This window comes from Festucalex cinctus, chromosome 17 (assembly GCF_051991245.1).
Source record: "Festucalex cinctus isolate MCC-2025b chromosome 17, RoL_Fcin_1.0, whole genome shotgun sequence".
NCBI classification, from domain to species: Eukaryota; Metazoa; Chordata; class Actinopteri; order Syngnathiformes; family Syngnathidae; genus Festucalex; species Festucalex cinctus.
The window spans coordinates 5,651,949-5,676,933 of NC_135427.1; the positions used below are offsets into that span (position 1 = coordinate 5,651,949).

Below are 24,985 nucleotides of genomic sequence, written 5' to 3' on the forward strand. Positions count from 1 at the left end.
CGCTGCTTCTCAATGGGGGCCGGCATTCACATACGCGAGGGCGAACAGAATTCCAGGCTGTCGTTCCAATTAGTCCTCGTCGTCGGGCTTCCTTCCTTACATCAACCCAGAGTGATTCTGGGCCAGCAGCGGTCCCTCCGAGAGCCACCGAGCCAAAAGAAGAGGAGGCGGAAAAAGACACATTGGTGTATTTTTAGAAAAATGAGGCCTCACAATACCCTTTTCGGAGAGCGAATTATTAAGGAACGGCAAGCGTCCCAGTTTTCTGATTAACACTGCGAGCATCTTGGCCCTGGGATGAATCAGGGATGAGACGCAGGAGCAACTCCTTCACAAACTCACCAAGAGACTCGGCTTGCTTTTCATGCACGCTCGTTTGGATGTTTGCGCTCCGTTTGGGGGACGTTGGGACAAGTGGTGATCAGGGTGCCATTTTCTTTCTTTGTTTTTTTTTTTTTTTTTCGTCTATATTGACCTGGGAAGACAAAGCTGAAGATGAAGAAGTTCTTGCAAACCAAAAAAGGCAGACATTCATTACGCCAGGACAAACGGAGCTCTCGATGTCAATCCAAAGACTTCTGTGAGTGTTGTTTCTATTGAGCCAAAAAATAGCATCCCAATGTTTGTGATTCTGGGTCAGAACTATTATATGACTTCACGTCGTCTCGTGCAAAGACTTCAAAGTGTGCTGGGAGAAATATTTGCTGTGGGAATTCGTCTGTTAATTGGCTCGGAAGTTGTGAACCAGGTCAGGGACCGCTGGTGTATGTCATGGTTCAGGGTGGAGTACAATTTGAGACGATAGTAGGAGGACGTAGTGGATCGTTCGATGGACGGATTTTGCGTCATGTCGGTTGATCTGAATGCATCTGTGACTTTGGGTAAGATTCATTTCCCCGTCTTTTTCTTACTTTTTCACACCGAGCGAATTCTTCTTCGCCACTTCCAGTCCTCAGCATGCCGACGTCCAACCAAGGCTGGCCCGAGGAGTTCGGATTCCAGCTGGGCGGGAACGGACCGAGCTACATCCTGTCTGTCGAGGAAGGAAGCAGCGCCCAACTGGCCGGCCTGCAAGCCGGAGACCAAGTCTTGGAAATCGAAGGCCGCGACGTGTCAACGTTGGGTCCGCGGGCCGTTGTTGCCGTCGCGCAAACTCAGAAGAACATCCCGCCCAGCATTGGAGTGGTGTCCCGGATACAGCAGGTTTGTCATATGACAAATGGATTGTCGTCGTCGTTGCTATTTCCCCCCCCCCCCTATAGAGCAACAAGTGACCATTTGTTTCGCCGAATCCCAATAAAAAGAGGAGAAATGTGAGTATGTGTCAGAAGGAGCATGTGAGCTCAACACATTCTCTCTGTCCATTTCTCTTTGTATACGAGTCAAAAAGGCCTTTTTTTTCCTCATTTTTGTGTCCGTCTCCTCATCCACATATCTGCGTATTTTGATGGTGTATAACCCTGACGTCATCAAAACGAATATCTTTGATGTATTTCTTCTTGATAGTCTTGCGTATTCTCGCTTCACAGATGGACATCATACCGGGTCCTGACGGCCGTTTCGGTTTCACCATCGTAGGAGACTGCCCCCTGCTGGTGGAGGACTGCTCAGCCTGCTCCCCGGCCGGCCGTGCCGGCTTGGGGGCGGGGGACTGCGTCATGGAGGTCAACGGCATCCCCGTCAGGCATCACGAAATGGCCGCGGCGCTCATCAAGTCCTCGCAGGGGAGGACCTTGCGCTTGGGCGTGCTGGGCCTCGGCGCCAGGCGGAAACGCAGCGTCGGCGCGGAGGAGGGTCAGATCGGGGGGGAGCACGCAAGGGGGGATCGGAAATACAAGGCTCTGGAGTTCAATAGGAAGGTCGGTCATGTGACAGAATATTTCTAGAATTGCATTTTCAGGTGAGGTCCAATGATGCTCATTCGGGTCGTGATGGCGCCACCACCAGGTTGAGCAGATTTTGAGCGACGAGCCCAACGTGAAGGAGAAACTCTTCAGCGTGTTGAAGCAATACGCAGCAGAGAAAGATGTCGACTGGTTGGCCTCCGTCTTGCCCGAAATCCTGATCACTGATGACCAACGCGAGCTCATCTCCAGTATCAGGTGAGAGGTTTGTACTAACATTGGGTCTGAAAAGCTCAATATAAAAACGACATACAAATCTTTGACATTCCGATTACGATTACATTTGTAGAATATGAGTTGTGCAGCAAAATCCAGCCGTTTTTATCCATCTCAGGGGGCGGCCATTTTGCCTCTTGCTGTCCACTGAAAATAACATCACATAACAACCAACCAATCACAGCTCAGCTTCAGCAAACATGTGAGCAGTGATTCGTTGTTGCCTGAGCCCTGAGCAACTGTGATGTCATCTTCAGTTGACAGCAAGTTGCAAAATGGCCGCCCCCTTAGATGGGTTAAAACAGCTGGCTCATATTCCACTAATGCAATATTAAACAGAATAGCATCTTTAGACTAGTATAGAACATATTAAGATTTTTTTTAAGGTTGGCATTAGGGGTGTTAAAAAAAAATCGATTCGGCGATATATCGCGATACTACATCGCGCGATTCTCGAATCGATTCAATAATCGGCAGAATCGATTTTTTTTTTTTTTTAGGATTCACACCTTGAGCATGGAAGAATGTTATATGAACGGAACATTAAGCCTTAATATTTTATTTTAATGATGTTCAAACATGAAACAGATTACAACCTCTATAAGACTGAAATTTCAGATAAATAAATAATACATTTTCATATAAATCTTACACTCTACAAGCTTACTGATTAGTATTTTCTAAATTTGAATGGGAAAAAATCGCAACAATCGAGTTATAAATTCGTATCGGGATTAATCGGTATCGAATCGAATCGTGACCTGTGAATCGTGATACGAATCGAATCGTCAGGTACTAGGCAATTCACACCCCTAATATTCATTAAAGTCTTAATATTTTTTATTGATTTTTTTTTCCCCAAACATAAATTTCATCATTTAATTGGCTCATAACGGGTTTGACGGACCGCAAGTCCAACCAATCAGTGCACCCTCGATGTAGGGTTTTTAAACATTAGATGTGATTGGGTTATTTTTAGATTTGTGAAGCAGTCCATCTGGTGCTTGGCATAATTCCAAATAACCTTAAAAAAAATAAATAAATCACTCCAGACAGCCAGCATTACCTGTTTGTCTACTCGCCAAAAGAGACGGCAGCCTTATATTTCCACTCCATCCCCTGACAGTTTGTCCACAGATTGCACTTCCTGCACAAGTGCAGCCAACAAACGCAGCCAATTATTCTCTTACTACTCTGGCTGCTTACCCACAACTACTAGAAGAAGAATCGTTTCCAGCATCAAAAGAGCAGTCAGCTTTTTTTTTTGGTTTTGTTTTCTCACCAATCTGAAGCAATGGTGACATTATACGTGATTCTACCTTTGTTTAACCATGAAAAATTCAACAACGCATCCGCTAAAAAGCTTCATTTGCGATAACGAAGGGCACGTCCGACTTGCACGTACGGCGCTAACATGATCAACGGCGTCCTTGTGACTCGCAAGTCTCTCGCCGAGGGGATATTTATCTTCCGCTCTGTTGTATTTATCCCGCTCGGAGCCGCCGCCTCTCCTCTCTGCGTCCATCTCCACCTGACACTTGGCGGCGGAGGACTCCTACCAATATCTTTTTATCCCCCTCAGAGACGTGGCAATTTGGTCAGGTGTGTTCGTTAAGCGCTTTTTTAGTTTGGAACAATGCGTGAGCTCTGAAAACAATGAATTGCCTGGGGTGAGTACAGCATGTTTCTTTATTTATGTTGTTTGTTTTTTTTCAGTGAGCTATATTGCATCTCTGTTTTTGTTAGTTGGCATTTAGTGGTGATCGGTGTTTTATTGGTTAACTGAAAAGTGATTTTTTTTTTTTGAGAAAGCAATTCTGGTTTCTGCTGGATTGTGCTTCCTTGACTGGTGTTGGTAATGATAGTGTTTATGCAGCGGCTGCAGATACCGTTGAAACGCAGCACTGCAAATGTGTCTCGGGGCTTTTTTTAGTGTCGAGAATATCGCCGACGTCAGAAGAGTTTCAGGATGAAACCACAAAACATACGTGCTGTACATATGTGTTTGTCTGTCAGTATTGTTTATTTAATTGACCACCATGGTTGTCGTTGTCTATGGATTCGAATTTGTACTGAAAATCGTGTCGACTGATCTGATTTGGGGTATTTTACCACTTTTTATGGCTTCAATTTAAAAAAATAAATAAATAAAAAAATCTTGAAATGAGATTTTGTTAATGTCTTCGATGTGAGATTGACTGAAGGTGCAGTTACTGTTGGGCTGTGCAACTAATCGAAATTCAATTACAATTTCAGTTATTACAATCCACAATTACAAACTCGACATAATCGTAAACAAAAAAAAGGACTGTTAATAATAACTTTGAGTTGTTTAGATTTCCTTCTTTCTTTCTTTCTTTCTTTCTTTCTTTCTTTCTTTCTTTCTTTATTTAAAATAAATAAATAAATTTAATAAATTTAAACAACTTATCTATTTATTTATTTATTTAAAACAAAAATAAATACACAAATAAATAAATAAATAAATAAATAATTGTAAACCACTTATTATTTATTTATGTATTTATTTATACATAAATAAATTTAAACAACTTATTATATATCTATTTATTCATTTAAAACAAAAATAAATACACAAATAAATAAATACATAAATAAATACATTTAAACAACTTATTATTTATCTATGTATTTATTTATTTAATTATTTATAAGTAAATGTAAACAAATTATTTATTTAAAATAAATAAATACATTTAAACAACTTATTTATTTACTTATTTATCTATCTATTTATTATATACCTTTTTTTATTTTAAAATAACTAATTTAATAAATCTTGTTTGGTCCAAGAGGAACTTAATTATAGTGTTTTAATATCGTGTCGTAATATTTTTTACATGTTGGAAATATTTTCTTGTACCAAAAACAAAACAAAAACAAAAAAACAACAACAACAACAACAACAAATGGTTGTCCTAATTATGATTTCAATTGCGAGCAAATGAATCATGATGAATGTTTTCTTCATAATCGAGCAGTTACTGAATGGTGCTACTTCAGAACCATGGACAGCAGTATTACAAAATCAAACAAACAAAAAACAGCGAATATATTAGCTGCATTGGCTACACAGTTCAAGCTTTGTAGATTTGTAATCAAAGAATTGTTTTCCTGAATTCTACGCTTCCATCTTATTCATCGTGCTTTTTGTTATCCCCCTTTTTTTTTTTTTTTGTTGCACCAGCAAAGTGTCACATTTACAGTTTAGCCTCACTTGCCTCTGTCGGCCTCCACTTGAAATGAAACGAGGTCTGCTTTGTAGTTTTCTGCTCATCAGTCTTCCCTTTGGAGAACGACGCGTCTGCCTCCCCGCTTGCTTCCTCCGCTACAAAGCCGCACATCAGATAATTATAGATTCTCTCGTCTTTATAAATGAGGTCAAACCGGGACACTCGTTTAGTAAGAGTAGAGGCGGGGATTTTTTTTTAATTTTTTTTTTTTTTTTTTTTGGGTAATGAGGCGGCTGTTTCAACATGTCAGTCATGCTACTTCTGGAAATAACAGATGAACCTGAACACCTCACAAGTACTGTATTAGCTTAAATAGACGACAGAAGAGGCACAAGCAGCGTGGGGCTGTGTGGGTGTTTTAAAACCGACATGGCTGCAGAACAGTTATTTCAATCCCATGGTTCTGTTTTTTTTTTTTTTTTTTTTTTTGTAGCCACTAGTCTCGACATGCATACACAAACAGAAAACCTACATTAAAAAAAAATCTGCAAAAATAGTGACAACAGCACAAAGGTCCCATCTCTATTAGCATGCTAATTATTGTACTTAGCTTTCCATTCTGCCCGCTTATATGTCTGATTCATTTGATTAGGAGCAAATCAGCCAGTCAGACAGAACCCAGCAGGTTTGCCGTAGGTGGGAATCTGAAGGGTCGTGTTTACGAGCCGCACTCCTTTGGATCTTTTTATCTCACCAGAACGGGGGACAATTGAGCTTCAAGTATGTGTGCGTGTATTTAGAGATACTTGTCTGGTTTATGGCTGCTGTGGTCACGTCATGAGCAGGTTGTTTTTGTAGCGTGTGAGAGGGCAACTCATTTTGTTTCGCTCTCTCACCGTCAGTATTGAACAGAAAATAAATACTTATTTGTTTAAAAACAAAAAAAAACACTTGCCCCGAGTGAGGCTCGAACTCACGACCTTCAGATTATGAGACTGACGCGCTGCCGACTGCGCCATCGAGGCATAGAATTCGTGAGATACGTTATTATTTTATTGCACGTCAACTATGTGGGCGGTCGAATTTCTACGTGTTTTTTTATGGGTGATTTTCGCCCCCTTGTGGCAACCCTTGATAAAAGTGCTTTAAAAAATACTTGCTCAGCATCCACTTGGGAAGTAAAATCTCCGTTTTCTTTTTCTGATTTTTGTTCCGTTTTTCAAAATATTTTTTCAGTTTTTTTTTTTGAAATAATATTTTCTCTGTTTTTCTGGATTTATTTTGTGATATTCGCAAATAAAATGTTTTTCATAAGTATTTTTTAATGTCTGGGAGAAAAAAAGGTTTTCAAAAACAGGGGAAAAAAAGTCAACAAATATGACTCAGAAAAACATGACCCTGATTTTTTTTTTTTTTTTTTTTTTGTGCAGTAAATTTGTTTTCCCTTATTTTTCTAATTTTGTGATTTTCAGTTTAATACATTAATTCTAATTATGACAGATTTTCTCTTTCTGTATTCTTATTTTTGTAATTCAATATACAGGTATTGTAAAGACAATATAAGTTATAATAAAGAATAAATCAACGCTACTTTCCAGTGTTCTGGTTTAGTAGACACTAAAACGTCACCGGGGTGATGTTAAATGGAAATCACCAATGCTGCCTCTGCTCTGTTTGCGATGATTCAGAAGACCCAATTAAAAAAAAATGATTAAAAAAAAAATGATTCAGCTTCTGGTCAGGATTATTGTTTGTGTAAAAGTGAAAACGGCTCGAATTGTAATTGTGTCTCGTGTCCATGATTCACATAAAAGGAATTTAATTCACTGTCGAGCTTGATGAAATTCTTTTACGTCATTTGGACGGAATTGTGAGCAGTTTGTCCAGTTGGTGAAAGCGGCGAGGTCATAGGTCAATAAGACGATGACGGTGTTCCTGCTTCGCGCTGATGCCAAGGTGACGAATGGGCGGAAGTGTGGGAGATGCTGTAGATGGGGAGAGAGAGAGAGTGAAAGAAGGAGGGAGGCAGCCGATGAGGAATCCCATGCTCGTTCACTCCCACACCTTTTTTCTCTCGCTCTGCTGCAGTCAGACTCCTGCTAGCAGGAACCACACTCGATTTCTTGGACTTCTCCTTCAACTCACTTCCATTTTCGCTTGCTCTGAGAGTTTTTACAAGGAGGAAACATTGTTTGGTCTTTTCTTTCAAATGGAGGCCTTGAAAGATTATATTGGATGTCAACATCAGAGGGGAGCTGGTGAATGTTTATCAACTAATTAGCTTCTATAGTGGATCAAGTTGGACCTGTGCTCAACTCTGTTCACCTTCTTGTGGACTAATATCACCTTCCTGTTTTTTTTTCTTCACATGCTGCCATGTTGGCCAGAATCTTCGTTCCCAAGAAGCACCGGCAGCGCTTCGACGAGTCCGTCTCGCAGAATGTAATCAACAGGCTGTGCCGCAGTAAGAGCATCAGCGAGCCGCAGGGCAGGATCCGTCGCAGCCGGAGCGAGGACCACTCGGACCGGCACCATGGGACCAAGCGGGCCAGTTCGGTGCCCCGGGATGGAGGCGAGGGGGAAAGAGACAGAGGGCACAGGAAGTCGGTTTCCGGGGTGCCCGCACATCCGCCCATCGGACCCAATCAGAGGTGAGGAGCTCTCGTTTCAACTTTGGTGAGGAAATATGATCGGAATCCACCTTCTCCTTGAGTTTCACTTTTGAGATCGAAAAACAATGAACACTATAATTATTATAATGTTAATTTTTAACTAAAACTAACGAAAAAACTCAAATTTAAAAAAACAATTTCGTAAACGAAATAAAACAAAAACGAAGATGCTTTAAAAAAAAAAAAAAGAAAACTAACTGAAACTACATTTTATGTTTCTAAAACTAACTAAAATAAAACTAAATTATAGCAAAAATGTCCTTCGTTTTAGTCTTTGGTAATTAATTGAATGCATGAGCCTTTTTGGAGGATTTTAAATGTGATTTTTAGTAGATTTATTTTTGAGATAAAGCGGAATAATGACGTCATAGGTAGTCCGTGTTTTTGATTCCACAACTCATTGACCAGGCAGCGCGCGCTGCACTTAGATGGTGAACTGCTCACTGATAAAAAAAAACAAACCAAACAAAAAAACATAGGTGATTTAACGTTTATGGCGGCAGACATCGTGATTTCACTAATCGTTAGGAAACATTTTCGGCGGTCAAAGAGTTAATATAAACCGTAATAACGACGTCGCGCCCATTGTGTTTTTTAAATGTCGCGCACGAGCAATACACACTAAAAAAAAAAATACAAATAATAATGAAACTAATTAAACTAAAACTAAGCATTTATTAAAGAACTAAAACTAATAAAAAAAAACTAACAGAACCACCCTGAAAAATAAAAAAAAATAAAAAGGAAAAATTCCAAAACTATAATAACCCAACTGCCATATTACAAATAAATTGGAATAAATTGGTTTATATACTGTAGCATTTTTCTAAATATGCAAAAGCACAAATAAATTATTTGTACAATTTTTAGGACAAAACACAATTTCTCTTCATAACATGATGTGGCCCTTGCGTCCTTCGGATTTTCTGTATGTGGCCCTCAAATGTAAAAGTTTGGACACCCCTGCTCTATTATTTTAACTGGGCATTATCAAGCATATTGATATATACTGTAACGTATCAATAACATGTGATGTAAATTCTATGAATTAGACTTAACACAGTGAATTTGTACATCAATTGTGGATGTTGCATGTTCTTTTCCTCCCCATTCTAAGTATTGAGAAAAAAAAGGATGTGAAATAGAATACATTTTACTGTGTATGTGTTGGGTAAATGAGAAGGGAATGAAATGTTAAGATTGCATCCTAGGGTCCATGTACAGGCTGATTTCTCCCCACTATTGTATTGTGCAACATTTTTCTCCGTGACAGCTTCATGTACAACAGTGACAACTATATATGCACATATAGCTAAAAATACAGATGACATCACATTGGAGCTAAGCCACATTGACGCGCGACTCCTGCCTGTCAAGTCGGCCATTCATCCAGTGTCGAGCTGCTATCTAAAGTGCCAGATGTACTTTTCGAGGGTTTCACAAAGCCATTGTCTCCCCTGGAGTTGTGTTATGTAATAGTCGAGGGGGGGGTCGATGATTTGAGTGTGACGAGCTGCTTTGTACAGTATATGATGACTTTGGGGAATCAAAACGGCCTTGAGCTGCATGAGCGCCAATCTTACCCCCCCAACAGCCTCCTCATGGACCCCCGTTGCACACCACCCACCCGTCTGCATTTACTTATGTAACAGCTGCCAACATATAAAGAACTTTTTTTTTTTTTTTTTTGGCCTCTTTCCCCTGTTCACTCATCAAGGTAGCTTGCCTTGACTCATCGCCATGGCAACCTACCTGTACACATATCTATCTATGTATATATATATATATAAAAAAATAAATAAATATAAAAATATATATATATATTAGGGATGTAACGATAATAGCAATATCATGATATTAAAACAGCCACAAAATTGTCGTCGTCCTGTTCACGATATTTAAAAGCTACACATCTGTTAAAAAAGTCAGGTTGATTTCCATTTGTGTAGTTCTAGCACCATCTGGTGGCTAGTTTTTTTGTTTTTTTTTTAGTGTAGTTTAACTTTCATGAGGGATGTTTTGGCCCTTCTATGTTCAAAATCACTAATTGTCAGATTGTAATATGCTTGTGAATCGAGTCAATCTGTGGAGAAACTTAATGTGTGTTTGCATTAGGTGAGTAAGTGCCTCAATATTATGTTATTAGAGATTGGAGGTTGTTTATATGTATTTCTGTTATGTACAAAAGCACAATATTGTGCTTTTTTTTTAGTATGAGCTCATTTTTTACAATATTGTGACCTTTTTTAAATGTCGCCAACCTCCCCACAATATCGTGATAATTATCGTATCGTGAGCTTCATTTCGTGATAATATCGCATATCGTGATATTTGGATATCGTGACATCCCTAATATACATGACCGTCGTTTGTAAACGTCATAACAACATGCTACATGCTAAAAAGATGTGAAACTACGCTCATCTTGTGTTCTCAATTTCACGCCGCGTGTCCCTCCGCATCTTCAGGCTCATTCGCGTCTACAGAGGCAAGAAGACCTTCGGCTTCACGCTCCGAGGTCACGCTCCAGTCTGCATCGACTCGGTCATTGCAGGTGCGATTCTATCTTTAAATCCAATAGCGAGTGCCGAGTGCGTTTGCGTGGGCTTGAGTGTGTTGTGGTTGTCAGCCCCGTGAAGCTTGAAGGGCATCTTTTTGTTCATAATGAATGTCGCAGGAAGCTGATTTGACTCACAGATGACATTTTAAGAGGAAAGCGCTAAAGTTTTGCTCAACAGTTGAGAATTGAGGAACCCGTTTCCTGGTAACCATGATAATATATTTCACATCTTTTTTTTGTTTGTTTTTGTTTTGACAAATAATGTCCAGTAGACAATAGAAGCTGCGATTTTTCTGTCTGGACATGTGAGCGTAGGTTCGCGCTCGTGTTATTTCGTGACGACGGCACAGCTCCCGCCCACCACCATCATGTGCCGGAGAACATCGTTGACTCAGTGGGAGCTTACGGAGATGGTGGAGGAGGGCTGGCGTGACTCTCATCGTTGTTCACGGATCGTCCAGCACATCGTCTTTCACACTCTGACACCCGATGACAGTTGATGTGCGCCCGTAATAGTTTTACCCTGAGAGCGGTGTTACGTTACGTAACCAATAAGTGTCACATGGACATCAGATTGTTTGTTGCCGGTCTTGTTGGGTGTCATAAACAGACTGACGGTATCAAATTAGTCACACAATTCCCCGGTGCACGCGTTGGTTATGCGAGTTGTCAGCTGCTTCGAAAGCGGTATAATTATTTCGTAGTTATAACAAAACATATTCCGGGTTATGTCAAGCGATATCTCCTCTCCGGTGTCTGATTTTTCTGTCATCTCCCTCTCAGATAGTCCCGCTGAAGAATGTGGACTCAAACCGGGCGACCGCATCCTCTTCCTTAATGGACTGGACATGAGGTCAGCTCGTGCTTTATATCCTTAACTCATTCCAACCCAAAAACGAGTAAATACGTTTTTGGGAGTGAAGGACAAAAGTATTAAAAACGTATTTGCACGTTCTTGGGTTGGAATGAGTTAATATAATCAGCTTTTCTAGCTGCAAATATTTGGTGGTGTATTATCTGGTTTTTTTTTCTGTGACTGTCATAGTCTGGAACTCATTATATCACTTTTGCTGCATTGAGACCGAATATACTGTCAGCGTCAGCTATAAATCAAACCTTCACAGTACGGCAATGTGCCGGCACATCACTTATGAGCACATCTATCTTTTCATATTCGGAGGCAGACAGAATGGAGCGGTGCTTCGTTCGATATGAGTGGAGATGTTTATGTAAGCGTAACTTCTTCTTTTTTTGTGGGAGGCGGCGTCGTTCTGCGTACTTTACAACTTCTCAGCCCGATGGATCGCAGAGGGCACGGGTGGGAGTGAGAATGAAGAAACTGAATATAAACTCGGCGTTAACAGTGGACACGGGCCAGCCTTAACATTAGGTACACCAATACAATAAAACGAGGTCCTATTAATATAATAGCACTCAATTTTGTTTTACACCGTCTTACTACTTAACAGCAACAGAAACGAATCAGACTGACACAACAACAAGGAGCTAAATACAACCAAACAAGCACAGGTGGAAATGAAAAGCTAGACAGAACATGAACATGGAACACAAGAAACTAGACGTGAAACAAAAGTATATTACAAATTTAAAAAACAAACAAACTATCCATTATAGTGTCGGTCATGTGACGCATCTCTCCCCATCCAAACAGTGTAGCGGTCTAATTAATATGATTAAATTGAGGTTTGAAATGCTTCAAGAGAGTGTGAGTCCACAAGGGGGCGCAAAATGCCCATACGAATGTTGTTGATCGTCGTCATTCGTTACACTATGAAAATCATACCACCGACCTACCTATTTATATATATATTTTTTTTTTATTGTAGTCGAAGAGAACAGTTGCCGTCTAAAACTATTTTCGTTAATGGCTGCTCATAGTCTTACTAGAAAACAGCATTAGTTACCACTGAAACCTCATAAGCCTCGATGGCGCAGTAGGCAGCGCGTCAGTCTCATAATCTGAAGGTCGTGAGTTCGAGCCTCACTCGGGGCAAATGTTTTTTCTTAACCTCCACCAAAACACGTTCCGATGGCTTAAAAAAATGTGTGTCTTCTTGTGAAGTCAGTTCTTTTGATTTTGATCTCATTATTATGCACTTCAACCTGTAAAAACATTATGAGTCATCCATTTTCTCTGCTATGACTAAAAAGTCCATCATTCGTTTCACCCGCCTGCTTTTCATTACTGCATATTCCCTGCGTAGGAACTGCTCCCATGAAAAGGTGGTGTCAATGCTGCAAGGCAGTGGCGCCATGCCCACACTGGTTATAGAAGACGGTCCATCTGATTACTCCTCAGACCCGACAGACCCGGAGGAAACTCCCAGTCTGTCTTCCAACAACTTGCCGCGCTCGAGGTGAGTACCGGTACTAAAAAAAAAAGCGTCTTCGGAACATGAAGTACGAAAATGTGAAAACGTATCAACATGTGCCCGCTGGTTAGATCTCCTGTCCTCAGCTCTCTCCAGTGGGTGGCAGAAATCCTGCCACCAAGCATCAAAGTCCACGGACGGACATTCAGCCAGCAGCTGGAGCACTTACTGACAATCCAGGAGCGCTACACCGTCTGCAAGGCCCTGGAGACCTTCTTCCAGCACAGGTCAGCGCAACATGGAGTCAGCTAAAATTCTTATTGAACCTCCCCAAAAAAATGTTATCCATCTGTTGCCTGGGAAACTGTACAGTACAGTACGCGAGACTGGTGAGGATGTTGCAGGCAAGAAGAAAGTGGAGGGAATAAATATAAGTATTTGTTTGTGCTCATTTGATTTTTCGCAGGAACGTGGACACTCTTATCGTCGACGTGTTTCCAGTATTGGACACGCCAGCTAAGCAGCTGATCTGGCAATTTATTTACCAGTTGCTGACGTATGACGAGCAGGAGCGCTGTCAGAGCAAGCTGTCACGTTTCCTGGGTTTCAAAAGCAGTGGTGAGATGAAGCATTATTTGGATGGGAAATTATTTATTTATTTCTGTTTATTTCGTACTTTGCTTTTGAATCGTGATTTTATTTTATTTTTAAAGAAGGGAAACAATTACTGTTGATTATGTTGAAATCAGAGGATTTGGACAATTACAAAATATGAAACAAAGGCTCCAAACGATTACTCGATTATTAAAATAGTTGTCGATTAATTTGATAATCGATTACTTACTTGCCAATTAATCGATTCATTTTAACAACTCTAGTTTGGATACTCTCTGTGTGTTTTGCAGCCGTGTTAGAGCCTGACGCCGGGTCGGAGCACCACCGGAGGAGCAGCTCCGTGCGAATATCGGGGACGTCGTATCGCGGATGCGCGCGAGAGAGGAGTTCTGATGATTGCATCATCGGGACTCACCTGGGAATGGGTACGCTGAGAGAGGCAATTGAATACAAACACTTAAGTTACTTTCTAGAGGTCATTCCTTATTATAAAGAACAGAAATATGGACATAACATTTTTTTGTTTTTGCTACCATTTTTATTGAGCCGAGTTCACCCAACACTACACTCTACCTTGTTGCTATTATATGCTTTGCTTTTAACTCATTCAAACCCAAAAACGTATAAATACGTTTTTAATATTTTGTCCTGCACTCCCAAACGCGTGTTTTTACGTTTTTGTTCGTATTTTGTTTTTTTTTCATGCTGGACTCGCATATGTTTCAAAATCCGGTCCTCGAGGGCCAGAGTCCTGCATGTTTTCAAGGTATCTCTACTCCAATGCACCTGTTTCAATGATCAGGATAATTATCCGGCTCCTGCAGAGCTTGCTGATGAGCTTAAATATGAGTCAGCTGTGTTGAAAGTGGGAAACCTCGAAAAAACCTGCAGGACTGCGGCCCTCGAGGGATGCAGTTTGACACCTATGTGCTAGAGCATACAGAAGGCTTTGATAAAGCCTCTGACATGAATAGGTCGCTTAAAGCAATGGTAGTTATGATAAAAAATGGCCAGTAGGTGGCAGCAGACTATAAGAGATCTAGAAGAATTATAGTTACATTTTTTTTCCTGATGAAAGAAGAGACCCTAACCTTTCTTTTGGTAGGTTCCATGTTTTTAAAAAAAATAGCAATAGAACATAATATTATGTGGGTCTTGCAAAAACAGTCAAAATCCAGTAAAACAGTCAGGAGCAGTGAAAATGGCCGGGATTGAATGAGTTAAGCATCTGCCTTTCGCTCCTCCACGCCATTCTGCTTTCCTTCATCCTTTCCCCCGCTCACCTGGGCAAGGATGCAAGAGGGCGTCGCTCCTCACGCTTTATTGTGCTCCAGGAATTCATGTGGATGAATGTGGCAGCCAGGAGGAGAGGCAGTCAGGAGACGGAACCTCCTTCCCTGAGTCTCCTGACCTCAGTCACGTAGGTATCATGCCTGCATCGGCGTTCGCAACGCTTGCTACTCTGTGCTCTTATCATTTGAAGGTCTGCTGCTAACCAAAAGTTGAGCTCAATCCGCCTGAAGAAGCGGCGGACCTTCAAAGTAGAGTACCGCCGCCGTGCGCTAATCATGCCTCCATTCGTAGATGTCAGGTGTGTACACGGAGCTGGAGAATGTGTACGCAGGGAAGAGTGCGTCCCCACTGCAGGGGGGCGCCCCAGCAGAGTCCGAGGGGCCGGGACAGACTGAGGCCTACGGTCGCTCTCTCTCCCCCCTCACACTCCCGCCTCTCACAGGTACTCCAAACACCCACATCGGATGTGCACATGCTCTCGGACGCGCACGGAGAGTGAAAAGCGCTTTGTTGGATTTTGTTGGACCCGGGTGGCAATGACCAATGTGTCATTGTTACATCATCAAAACACTCATGTGACCATCACGGCCCAATGTACCTTAGTCATTTGTTTTTGTAGTTGTAGTAGAAAAACTGATTAGAGTCGAATAAAAAATTAATTACGTGTGATTATATACAGTATATAATTAACTCTTTGACTGCCAAAAACGTTTAATAACGTTTAATAAAATCACAATGTATGCCGCCATAAACACTAAGTGACGTCAACTTTTTTTTTTTTTTTTTTTTTAAATATATCAGTGGTCAGTGCAACGTCCAAGTGCAGCGCAGCCGGGTCAATGAGTTTTGAAATCAAAAACACCCACTAACTATGGCCAGCAGATGGCAGCGGTAGCTGCTCGGGCCCTAACTAGAGCTGCGAAATACAATGAAACATGACGCAATCTGATGAAATAGAAAGTTTTCAATTTTGACGTGAATGATCAAAGCCTTTGTAACATTAAACCTAATTTGACGGAGCGTCACTAAACAAAAAATATTAGTATCAAAGTCACTGTTGTGGAGAAAATGTATCGTTTCTTTTCAATTTACGCTCAATGTCACTCAAATGACCTATTTTCAAATGGTGATTACATCAACGCCTGTTCTTAAAGCGCTTTATAAATAAAGTTGAGTTGAGTTATTTAAATACACTCAAACGTATTTGTAAGTACATTTGAATGTATTGAAATACGCTTGGACGTATTTTACAATTACGTTTAAATGTATTTAAATACGCTCAAACGGATTTGCAAAAACATTTAAATGTATTTAAATACGCTCCGACGTACTTGTAAAGACATTTAAATACGATCGGACGTATTTGCAAGTACGTTTAAACGTATTTAAATACACGAGCGTATTTGCAAGTACCTTCGAACATCCTTGTAAATACGGTCTAACGTATTTAAATACATTCATACATATTTATATGTTGCAATGTATATGCAAATGCATTCAAACGTATTTAAATGCATTCAAACTTAGTATTTGGCCGTCAAAAATATTGTATGGCTGGAAGAAGTGTTGGGGAAATCGGAAAGGAAAAAAAAGAAAATAATAATGTGCAAAATTGTTTGAAAAATAATTCAATAGCATGTGAATTGTTTTGAATTCCATGATTTAAAAAAAATAATATTGGAAGGATAAAATTATATTTTTACAGAATTGTTGCATTTTTTCTATTGTTGTGAAATCCACTTTTTTCTCAAGTAAATGTAAAATTTCATCTTTTTAAAAAGTAGTAAAATTGTGGTAGTCTCATGTCTCTTTCTTGTACTATGCTGGTATAAATCATTCTGTGCAGGGGTCATCATGGATGAAAGTTACCGAACACTAATTTACATCAACTTAAACCTAACTAAATTACATCTGTAGTCCTTTAAGCGCAGTAACCGTATTAATGCAAATTGCAATACTGCCTCGTCACTCTCCCACCTCCCCCAGGTAACCGCAAGTCCCTCACCTGGAAGGAGCCCCTCCCTACCAACGTCTACGGAATCCACCATCAAAGCAGCGTTGACTCCAACCCGTACGTCAGCCTGGAGAGCCCCCCGGCTTCACCCCAACACAGCCCCAACACGTTGGGCCGCCGCAAGAAGCTGTTCACATTTTCCCGCCCGCCTCGCAGCCGCGACACCGACAAGTTCCTGGATGCGCTCAGCGAGCAGCTGGGCCACCGGGTCACTCTGGTGGATGACTACGTACCGGGCGAGAATGACTATGAAGAGGTGAGGACAATTTAAAAAAAAAAATTTTTTTTAACTATGTATTTGGTTATTGTTACATTGTAGTGTTGCACGTTGACACTAGAGGGTCTCTAATGTATGCTACAATGACCACTTGTGTCACATGAACAGATATATCAAGGTCATGGTTTCAGAAGAAGAAGTGCGCCTGTAAGTAAATTATCGGTAGAGTCTAATTATAGCATTTCTGCCTTAAAAGGACAATTTCCTGCTGGTGACTAAGTGGCTTGGGCTTGCATGGCTTCTCCTGGAGCGGCTCACTAATCTTCACTGATGATGTATCGCATGACGGCATCATCAAAATGAACTCAAACATTCACTGCCATTGACGGATATAGACGTCAAAGATCTATGTAGTGAATGAGATGACAGAAACGGCATCAAAATAATTACGAAGTGCACTGAAATGAACGGCAAGTCAATCACCAGACTTAAACCCTATAGAACATGTGTTGCTAAAGCGGAGACGGAAGGAAAAAGGCTGCGGTACAAGAATTTGAAAATAGCCAGGATCTTTTCAAAACTGTTCCGAATGAAAGCTGATTGCGTATTTCCTCCCCTCAGATGAGCTTCCCAGATGATCAGGACATGGGTTTCATGCATCGGCAGCTCAGTAGTGGCAGCAGTGAGGACCACAGTAGCAGCGATGAGGTTTCCTCTCCCTGCTACTCTTCTGGCTCCGAGCACATCCCCCCTCCTCCCAAACAGAGCCCCCCACCTCCTCCACCCTTCCAGGTCTTGTTACCGCCTCCGGTGCAGTTCACGGACCCCGTTCCGCCCGTCCGCTTCTCCCCGGAACATGTCCCCCGCAGTCGGATGCCCTTCCAGCCCCACCACCCCATCATCCCACCTCCTCCCCCACCTCTGAGGACCCTCCTGTCCAACCGCTCCCCACTCCACAAGGCGCTGTCCACCAGGGAGGACGCGGACGAAGCGCGTTTCCAAACGCTGTCGCGCGGCCGCGCCACCTTCACCACCACCACCATCCTGCGCTCGTCCCGCCCCAGCTACCTCCCCCGCCAGCTCAGCCAACCGCAGCCCATTGGCCATCCGTCCCCTCAGACGCTGCGGCCCAGCCAGCTGGTCCTGCACAGGCACCATCAGCTCCACCACCAGCACAGCTACCAGGGTCCGCTGCCCCCGTCCCTCGACGATCACAACCCAGCACGGGGTCACAAGCAAGACCCCGCTGCCTCATTTTGCAAAGCTCCACATTTGCACTCCGCCCTCCCCAGCCACACTAAAACCCTCAGACAAGAGTCGGAGTCCCAGCAGGTAACACCTTCAAAATTACTTCTATTATGTGCACTACGTGTTTATTGAATCACAACAAAGTCGAAAAAGCCTTTTCACACTGCATTTACAAGTCAAACCCGTTCAATTCAAATGTTCTATTCGGACGTGCTGGCATACTGATTAAAATATTCAAGTTCCTGTTGAGCCAATAGCTCTTTCTGTGTCCGCCCAGTTAGAATGGATCTTCGCCGTGTATAGCCGTCAGTGGCACTGAACGCATTTTTTGTTGTTGTTGTTTTTTTTCCCCCACGACTCATGCCCTCTTCCTGGGCAACGCCTTCTTTTGTAACAATGAAAGATACATCTTGTCCAGGTGCAGTCTAACTAACGGCAAAATCTCCATTTTTACTTCCTGGTAGGTTGCTACACAGGCACTTCCAAATATGGGTACGCTGGCAACCGGTAATTTCGCATTGCCACGCGACTCTTTCATATGGAGGACCAAAAATGGCAAAATAAAAAATAAATAAATAAATACAAGTGAAAATAAAAAGGAATAAAAAAATACAAATAAAAAATTCATTACAAAAAATGAGATAAATGGAAATAAAAACAACAACTAAAAAAATCTATACATAAATGAATAAATGCAAGTAAAAAATGAATACAAAAATGAAAAGAAAAAAAACAAGAAAAAAATAATAAATATAAAAAATAAATGTGTAAAAGTGAAAATAAAAACGAATGTAAAAATAAAATAATAATGAAAATAAATACAAAGAAATTAGATCAATGGAAATAAAAATAACATGTTATTCAAATGAGGGGGCGGTCCCGAGTGCGACAGCTCAGTCTTGTGTTTCTGCCACAAAAATGTGTAGGCTGGATGGCGACTGCTGTGTCAGTTACATAAATAGTGTGACATCATACCAGTGAGACACATTCAGCACAGCAAAAAATAAATAAATGAAAGACGAGCGTGACAAAGTAAACAAAGGACAACAATGGAGGACATCCAGAAATGTTCTTTCTATTTGGCTCAGTGGGTGTTTAGCGCAATAAGATGTTATGTTATTCTTGCTCCCTTGCTGTTCATGCACTAAAGCAAGGATCACTACCACTGGTAGTAAATTAACTAATAAAGTCAATAGAGAAGGGTGAATTACAATCAGAATGTGAAGACCGAAGGTTATTTCAAGATGAAGAACAACCTTGTATTTATTCTCATTTCAGGCTCCTCCGCCGCCTCCCCCACCTTTGCCCCCGCCCTGCGACCCGCCTCCGCTGCCGAAGCCGGGTCAGGCCTCGGACGCCAACCACATGAGCGTCAAGAGGCTGCGCTGGGAGCAGGTGGAGAACTCGGAGGGCACCATCTGGGGTCAGGTGGGCTCTTTCTCCATACAATACACACTCAAGATCGGAGTATATTTGATCGTGTGAGACGAGTGGAGATGTTCTACGTTATTGTCCTCACGGCAGCTTCTCAACAAGTCTAACGCGTGCTTGTTTTTTGTTCAGCTGGGAGAGGATTCCGACTACGACAAGCTCACAGACATGGTGAAGTATTTGGACCTTGATCTGCATTTTGGTACTCAACGCAGATCCAGTAAGTTGTTGCGGATGTCCTCTCATCTTGCTGTATTGTCATCATCACCTCACGCTATTTGCGCTAATTGTTTGCTTTCATTTCATGAGTCAAATTTAGGTATAGATACAATGTGTTTTTCTTATTTTTTATTTTTTTTTATGTAATTATTATTTACGGAAGCGTATTGCATTCACTTGAAAAAAAAAGAAAAAAAAATTGTTTTTCTGACTAATTTTTTTGGGCAGCTTTGTTTCTTTGAGTATTTACATTTTTCTGTTATTCTGAATATTTTTTTCTGTCATAAAAAAAAAAAAAAAAAAAACAGGGAAAAAAATATTCAGAAAAACAGGAGGGAAAATTACTCCAAAAAGAGGAGAAAACAATTATTCAAAAAACAGGAAGAAAAAAATATTCTGAAAAACAGAAAAAAATATTTTTTTTTGATAGAAAAAATATAAAAAAAAATACAGAAAAAAATATTAAAATTAACTTATTTGTATTTTTATTTGCATTTATTTATTTATATTATATATATTTATTATATATTATATTATTTTTAATTATGTAATTATTATTATTATTATATCATTATATTTATTTGTATTTATTTTATTATTATTTAATTACATTTTTCTGATGTTAATGTCCCACTTTAAGTTGTATGTCACTTTGTGTTTACTGACCTTGTTTTGCTTGCACTTTTTCACAGTCACATATCAGCCGCTCGTCTTCAAATCCGTTCTCCATACGGCACCGCTTTCACCCACCTCCAGCCCGGTGATAACACAGTTCTGTCGCCCAAAAAGACAAATCGCATTCATCAGTCCGCGAACCTTGACCTCAAGGGAAGCCGCACGACAGAACTGTGTTATTAACTTATCATCCTGCAACGTGTGTGTGTGTCTGTGTTACTGTAAATGGGGCGCGCGTGTATGTGTGTGTGTTATCGATTCCCGGTGCCTGGAGAACTCATCCTCACACTGTCGTTTAATCACCAGTGTCTCCACCAGAGCCGACCTTCCTGCCCGAGAACTTTAAAAAGAAAGACGTTGTGGAGATTCTGTCGCACAAGAAAGCCTACAATGCATGTGAGTTAAAAAACAAAAAAAAAAACAATAACAAACACTGTTTTGGCGGTCATTTCGCAGCACTGTTTACGATGGATGTTGCCATGGCAACAACAGGAGGCAGAGCTGTTTTCACACGTTGTGCTAATTGTTTTTGTTCACAGAAAGAGTGCTTTTAACACATTCACTGCCATAGACGGCTTTAGACGTCAAAGATTCATTTTTTTCCTGCACACGCAATAAAACAATGTGCAAAAAAGCTTTTTCGTTATGCATCAACTTGGTATTAAAGCAACAACAGTAAATTGCAGCGTTTACTACACATAGTTAAAAAAAAAAAAAAACTTGCACCCAACTTTAACACATTCACTGCCATAGACGGTTTTAGACGTCAAAGATTTTTTTTTGTCCTGGACTGGCAGTGAATGAGTTAAAAGGTTATTAGCATTAGCGCCGGACTATTTTCGTGGTTTTTAATGGACTGTTGCCATGGCGACCGAGGGAACCGCGCTCAGTCCGGCCTCAAGGCTGGAAGAACATCCCCGCCGAGGCCTCCGCCATTATCGTTCTAATCGTCGGCCCCCCTCCCTCCTCGCAGCCATCCTCATCGCCCACCTGAAGCTCTCCGCCGACGAGCTCCGCCAGGTGCTGATGGACGTGACCACCGACAGGCTGGAGCCGGCCCACATCAAGCAGCTGCTGCTCTACGCCCCCGACGGGGACGAGGTGAAAAAGTACGAGCAGTTCGACCAGGACCCGGCCAAACTCAGCGAGCCCGATCAGTTCATTTTCCAGGTAGCGAACTGCGCCGATAAACGACTAATTTGGGATCGTTTGCGACATGAGCGGGTGCTCTTGTTCCAGATGCTGATGGTGCCGGAGTATAAAACCCGTCTGAGGAGCCTCCACTTGAAGACCACCTTGCAGGAGAGGATGGAAGAGATGAAGGTGGCCTATGATTACATCTACAAGGCTTCAGTGGAGCTGAAGACCAGCAAGAAATTAGCTAAAATCCTCGAGGTAAAACTAAAACTAAAATAAAATTTGAAATTTTTATAAACAAAAATAAATAAATATTAAATTCTTATTTAAAAAAAGAACAGAAACTATGTCTCATATTCATAAAATTAACTAAAGCTATAATCCTAGCAAAAATGTCCTTTGTTTTATTTTAAATGTATTGATTTCAGTATTGTTGTCTGTACAGAAGAAGGAAGGTCAAATAGTGAATAAAAATTGTAGTTGACATTATTTCAACTCAATATTGTGACCTTCTTTTATGTTACACTTGAAAACTCCATATGTTAAAATAAATAATAAGTACACTAAAATTTATCAAAAAAATATATACTAAAATTAAATATTAAAAAACAAAAGCTATTAAAACAAGAAGCCCTAATGAGCAATATAGGAAATAAATGAATGATTCTTTTAAATTGCTGTTTTTTTGTTTTTTTCACTTTGCTGCTGTTAAATTTTGAATTTTAATGAACCAGAATTTGACACTCACATTATTTCATAAATCAATACAATTAAAATACTTATTTCTGCTTGATCATGATTAAGTATTCAATATTTTGTTTTATCCACTTAAACCGACCAATCATCTTTTTTACTTTTTACTGCACTGTACAATGTTTTTTATATTTAACATCATTCTGGTTGACGTACTTTGACGCTGACGAGCTCTCCCCCACTGCACACAGTTTGTCCTTGCGATGGGGAATTACCTCAACAACGGCCAACCCAAAAGCCACAGGACGACCAGTTTTAAGATCAACTTCCTCAACGAGGTACGACCCGGCCCATCTTTCGCGATCCGTCCGTCCGTCGTGTCTGACGGTTTTCATTGCGTCCGCCCGCCCGCCCGCCAGCTCAGCACGACCAAAACGGTGGACGGGAAGTCGACTTTCCTGCACATCCTGGCTAAATCTCTGTGCGAGCATTTCCCGGAGCTGCTTAACTTTTCCCGGGACCTCACCACGGTGCCGCTGGCAGCCAAGGGTACGACGCGTTGAATTCATCAGGGGAGCAGAACAAGCTGACAAAGTAGTACACTGTATTTGATTTATTTTACCTCTTATTTCTCCAGTGAACCAGAGGGTGGTGACCACAGAGCTGAGCGACCTTCACGCCACCATCCAGGACATCAGAGCGGCGTGTTTGAAAATCCCCCTCACCTCTGAGGACCACTTTGCTTCTGTCATGAGTGTACGTCACCTAAAATACACAAAAGTAGTTCAGATTTGTTTAGTACTGCAATATTTCACGTTGTCATGTGTCTAACAGAGTTTTCTGGAGAACAGCCACCCTGCAATCCAGTCTCTGGAGTCTCTGCAAAACAGAGCAATGGAGGAGTTTTCCAAAGTGGCCTCCTTCTTTGGGGAAGACAGCAAGTCCACCAGCACCGATTCATTTTTTGCCATTTTCGCTGAGTTTATTTCTAAATTTGAGGTGAGCGGGTGGATGAGAACTGTTGCTCTCCGTTCTATTTTACCTGGAAAAACACATCTTCTCTGGTGGTGGAGTCATAATTCTTCTTCTTTTTTTTTTTTTTTTTTTTTCTTTCAGAGGGCCCTCAATGAGACCCAGACCCCCGAAAACCCAAGAAGCCCCAGACTGTCCTCCCCTCTGGCCTGGTAGAAGCAACGCAGTCTGATCCCAACCAAAGTGCCCAAAATAATAATAATAATAATAATAATCACGCGTAGTGAAGTGACGCTCCCCCTGAAAAAGTACAGAGCCACTTGTTGTCCAGCAGAAAGGACCTTCAGCACCCATGTACTTGATCAAGAGTGCCCCCCTGTGGACGAAAGCTGTCATTTCAGGTGCTAGGTGCAGGAGCTGTCCCAAAATCAGCACTTAACTATATAATTTAAACTACTACGGATGATAGCTACTGATATTTATTGTAAGATTAGTTAAAAAAAAAAATGTAGGCTATATTTTGTCACATTGTAGTTTAGGTTGTGCGGTCTACGAGCCGTAAAAAAAATCCCCCCCCCCCAAAATTAAGCTAACTCTTCTACGACTCATCCGGTATTACAACAGAATATGTTGCATTTCATCATCTATTTGTGTCACTACAGAATTGATGATGAATTCTCTTGAAGCTTCTGGCTTTTCCCAGTACACATTTAAAAAAAAAAGAAAAAAAAAGTCCTGCTTGTATAAGCGGGCGTTAACAGAATGAAGGACCTGTAAATGATCCATTGTAAGTGCTTTTCTGGTTGCCATGGTAACCTCATGACTCATCCACAGTGTACCAGTAGCTGTGGTGTACTCTGTGTTGTATTATGATGAAATTGTAAATTCTCATGTTTTGGCTATGCACTGCTCATGTTTTTCATTGTGAGTGCTCGGGCGGTCCTCCGAGCTCTGGTTTGGATTTGTTGAAGAGTCACTTGACTGTAGTATTTATTTTTTTCCCCGGTGTTGCACAGCTTTCAAAGTGGAGTGTTAGCTAACTCTCTCGTAAAACGCAACCAGAACTGCTGCTAAGTATCGTAACTGTGTTTCTGGGTCTCAATCGGTTGCATGTTGGTGCAGGTGGTAGCACACAACCTGTATTTTAATGGACACAATGTACTTTTATTGAGCAAGTTTTTTTTCGGTTTTGTCGTGTGATTGTTTGACGCCAGTTACGGTTTTTTTTTTCTAAATGTTTTTTTTTTTTTTTTTTAAATCTATTTAAAATAAAAATACTCCAAAGTAAAGCCTCTTCATTTGCCCCACCGTTACTGAGTTAAAAAAAAGTTGTATTTGTGTCATTTTAAAGACAGTATGACTTACTCGTTTGCCGTTTTCGCGAAGCTGATGGTGATTTAAATTTAGCTAGCTTGCCGCCATTTTACTACAAATACACCGGCGGCCATCTTACGTTGCCAGTCAGTGAGGGGTTGGATCGCCATTTAGCATTTAAGCTAAAGCGACGTAACTTTTTCAATTTAAAAATGTACAGATGGGTGGTGGGGTGGTCGTCATATGTAAATGAAGTAAAAAACAAAACTATATATCGT

At 41.0% G+C, this 24,985-nt stretch overlaps 1 protein-coding gene, 1 long non-coding RNA gene and 2 other non-coding genes across 12 annotated transcripts; 2 read left to right on the top strand and 2 right to left on the bottom strand.

Annotated features, from left to right (window-relative positions):
- Window positions 1-23,667, top strand: grid2ipb (glutamate receptor, ionotropic, delta 2 (Grid2) interacting protein, b). Of its 9 annotated transcripts, none has more exons than XM_077501590.1 (26): window positions 1-881; window positions 950-1,203; window positions 1,530-1,859; window positions 1,948-2,102; window positions 7,702-7,965; window positions 10,455-10,540; window positions 11,330-11,399; window positions 12,772-12,924; window positions 13,011-13,166; window positions 13,346-13,497; window positions 13,785-13,919; window positions 14,829-14,914; window positions 15,079-15,229; window positions 16,774-17,057; window positions 17,187-17,225; window positions 17,640-18,350; window positions 19,545-19,694; window positions 19,830-19,917; window positions 20,898-20,987; window positions 21,565-21,761; window positions 21,831-21,986; window positions 22,673-22,759; window positions 22,841-22,970; window positions 23,059-23,177; window positions 23,256-23,420; window positions 23,538-23,667. In XM_077501590.1, the coding sequence occupies exons 1-26, from the start codon at window positions 830-832 to the stop codon at window positions 23,607-23,609; spliced, it is 4,332 nt and encodes a 1,443-aa protein (XP_077357716.1). In that variant the 5' UTR covers window positions 1-829; the 3' UTR covers window positions 23,610-23,667. The 9 variants fall into 9 exon arrangements, with proteins under 9 accessions (XP_077357716.1, XP_077357712.1, XP_077357714.1 ...); XM_077501586.1 differs by having other exon boundaries at window positions 1-580; XM_077501588.1 differs by having other exon boundaries at window positions 1-580; window positions 20,910-20,987.
- trnam-cau (transfer RNA methionine (anticodon CAU)) lies at window positions 6,267-6,339 on the bottom strand. Its single transcript has one exon. It is a non-coding gene; the product is annotated as a tRNA-Met (tRNA).
- Window positions 12,488-12,560, top strand: trnam-cau (transfer RNA methionine (anticodon CAU)). The gene has a single exon. It is a non-coding gene; the product is annotated as a tRNA-Met (tRNA).
- LOC144004460 (uncharacterized) lies at window positions 20,524-24,812 on the bottom strand. Its single transcript, XR_013279378.1, has 3 exons — window positions 24,759-24,812; window positions 23,044-23,186; window positions 20,524-20,690 (listed from the first exon to the last, which is right to left on the bottom strand). It is a non-coding gene; the product is annotated as an uncharacterized LOC144004460 (long non-coding RNA).
- Window positions 24,813-24,985: the final 173 nt, after the last annotated feature.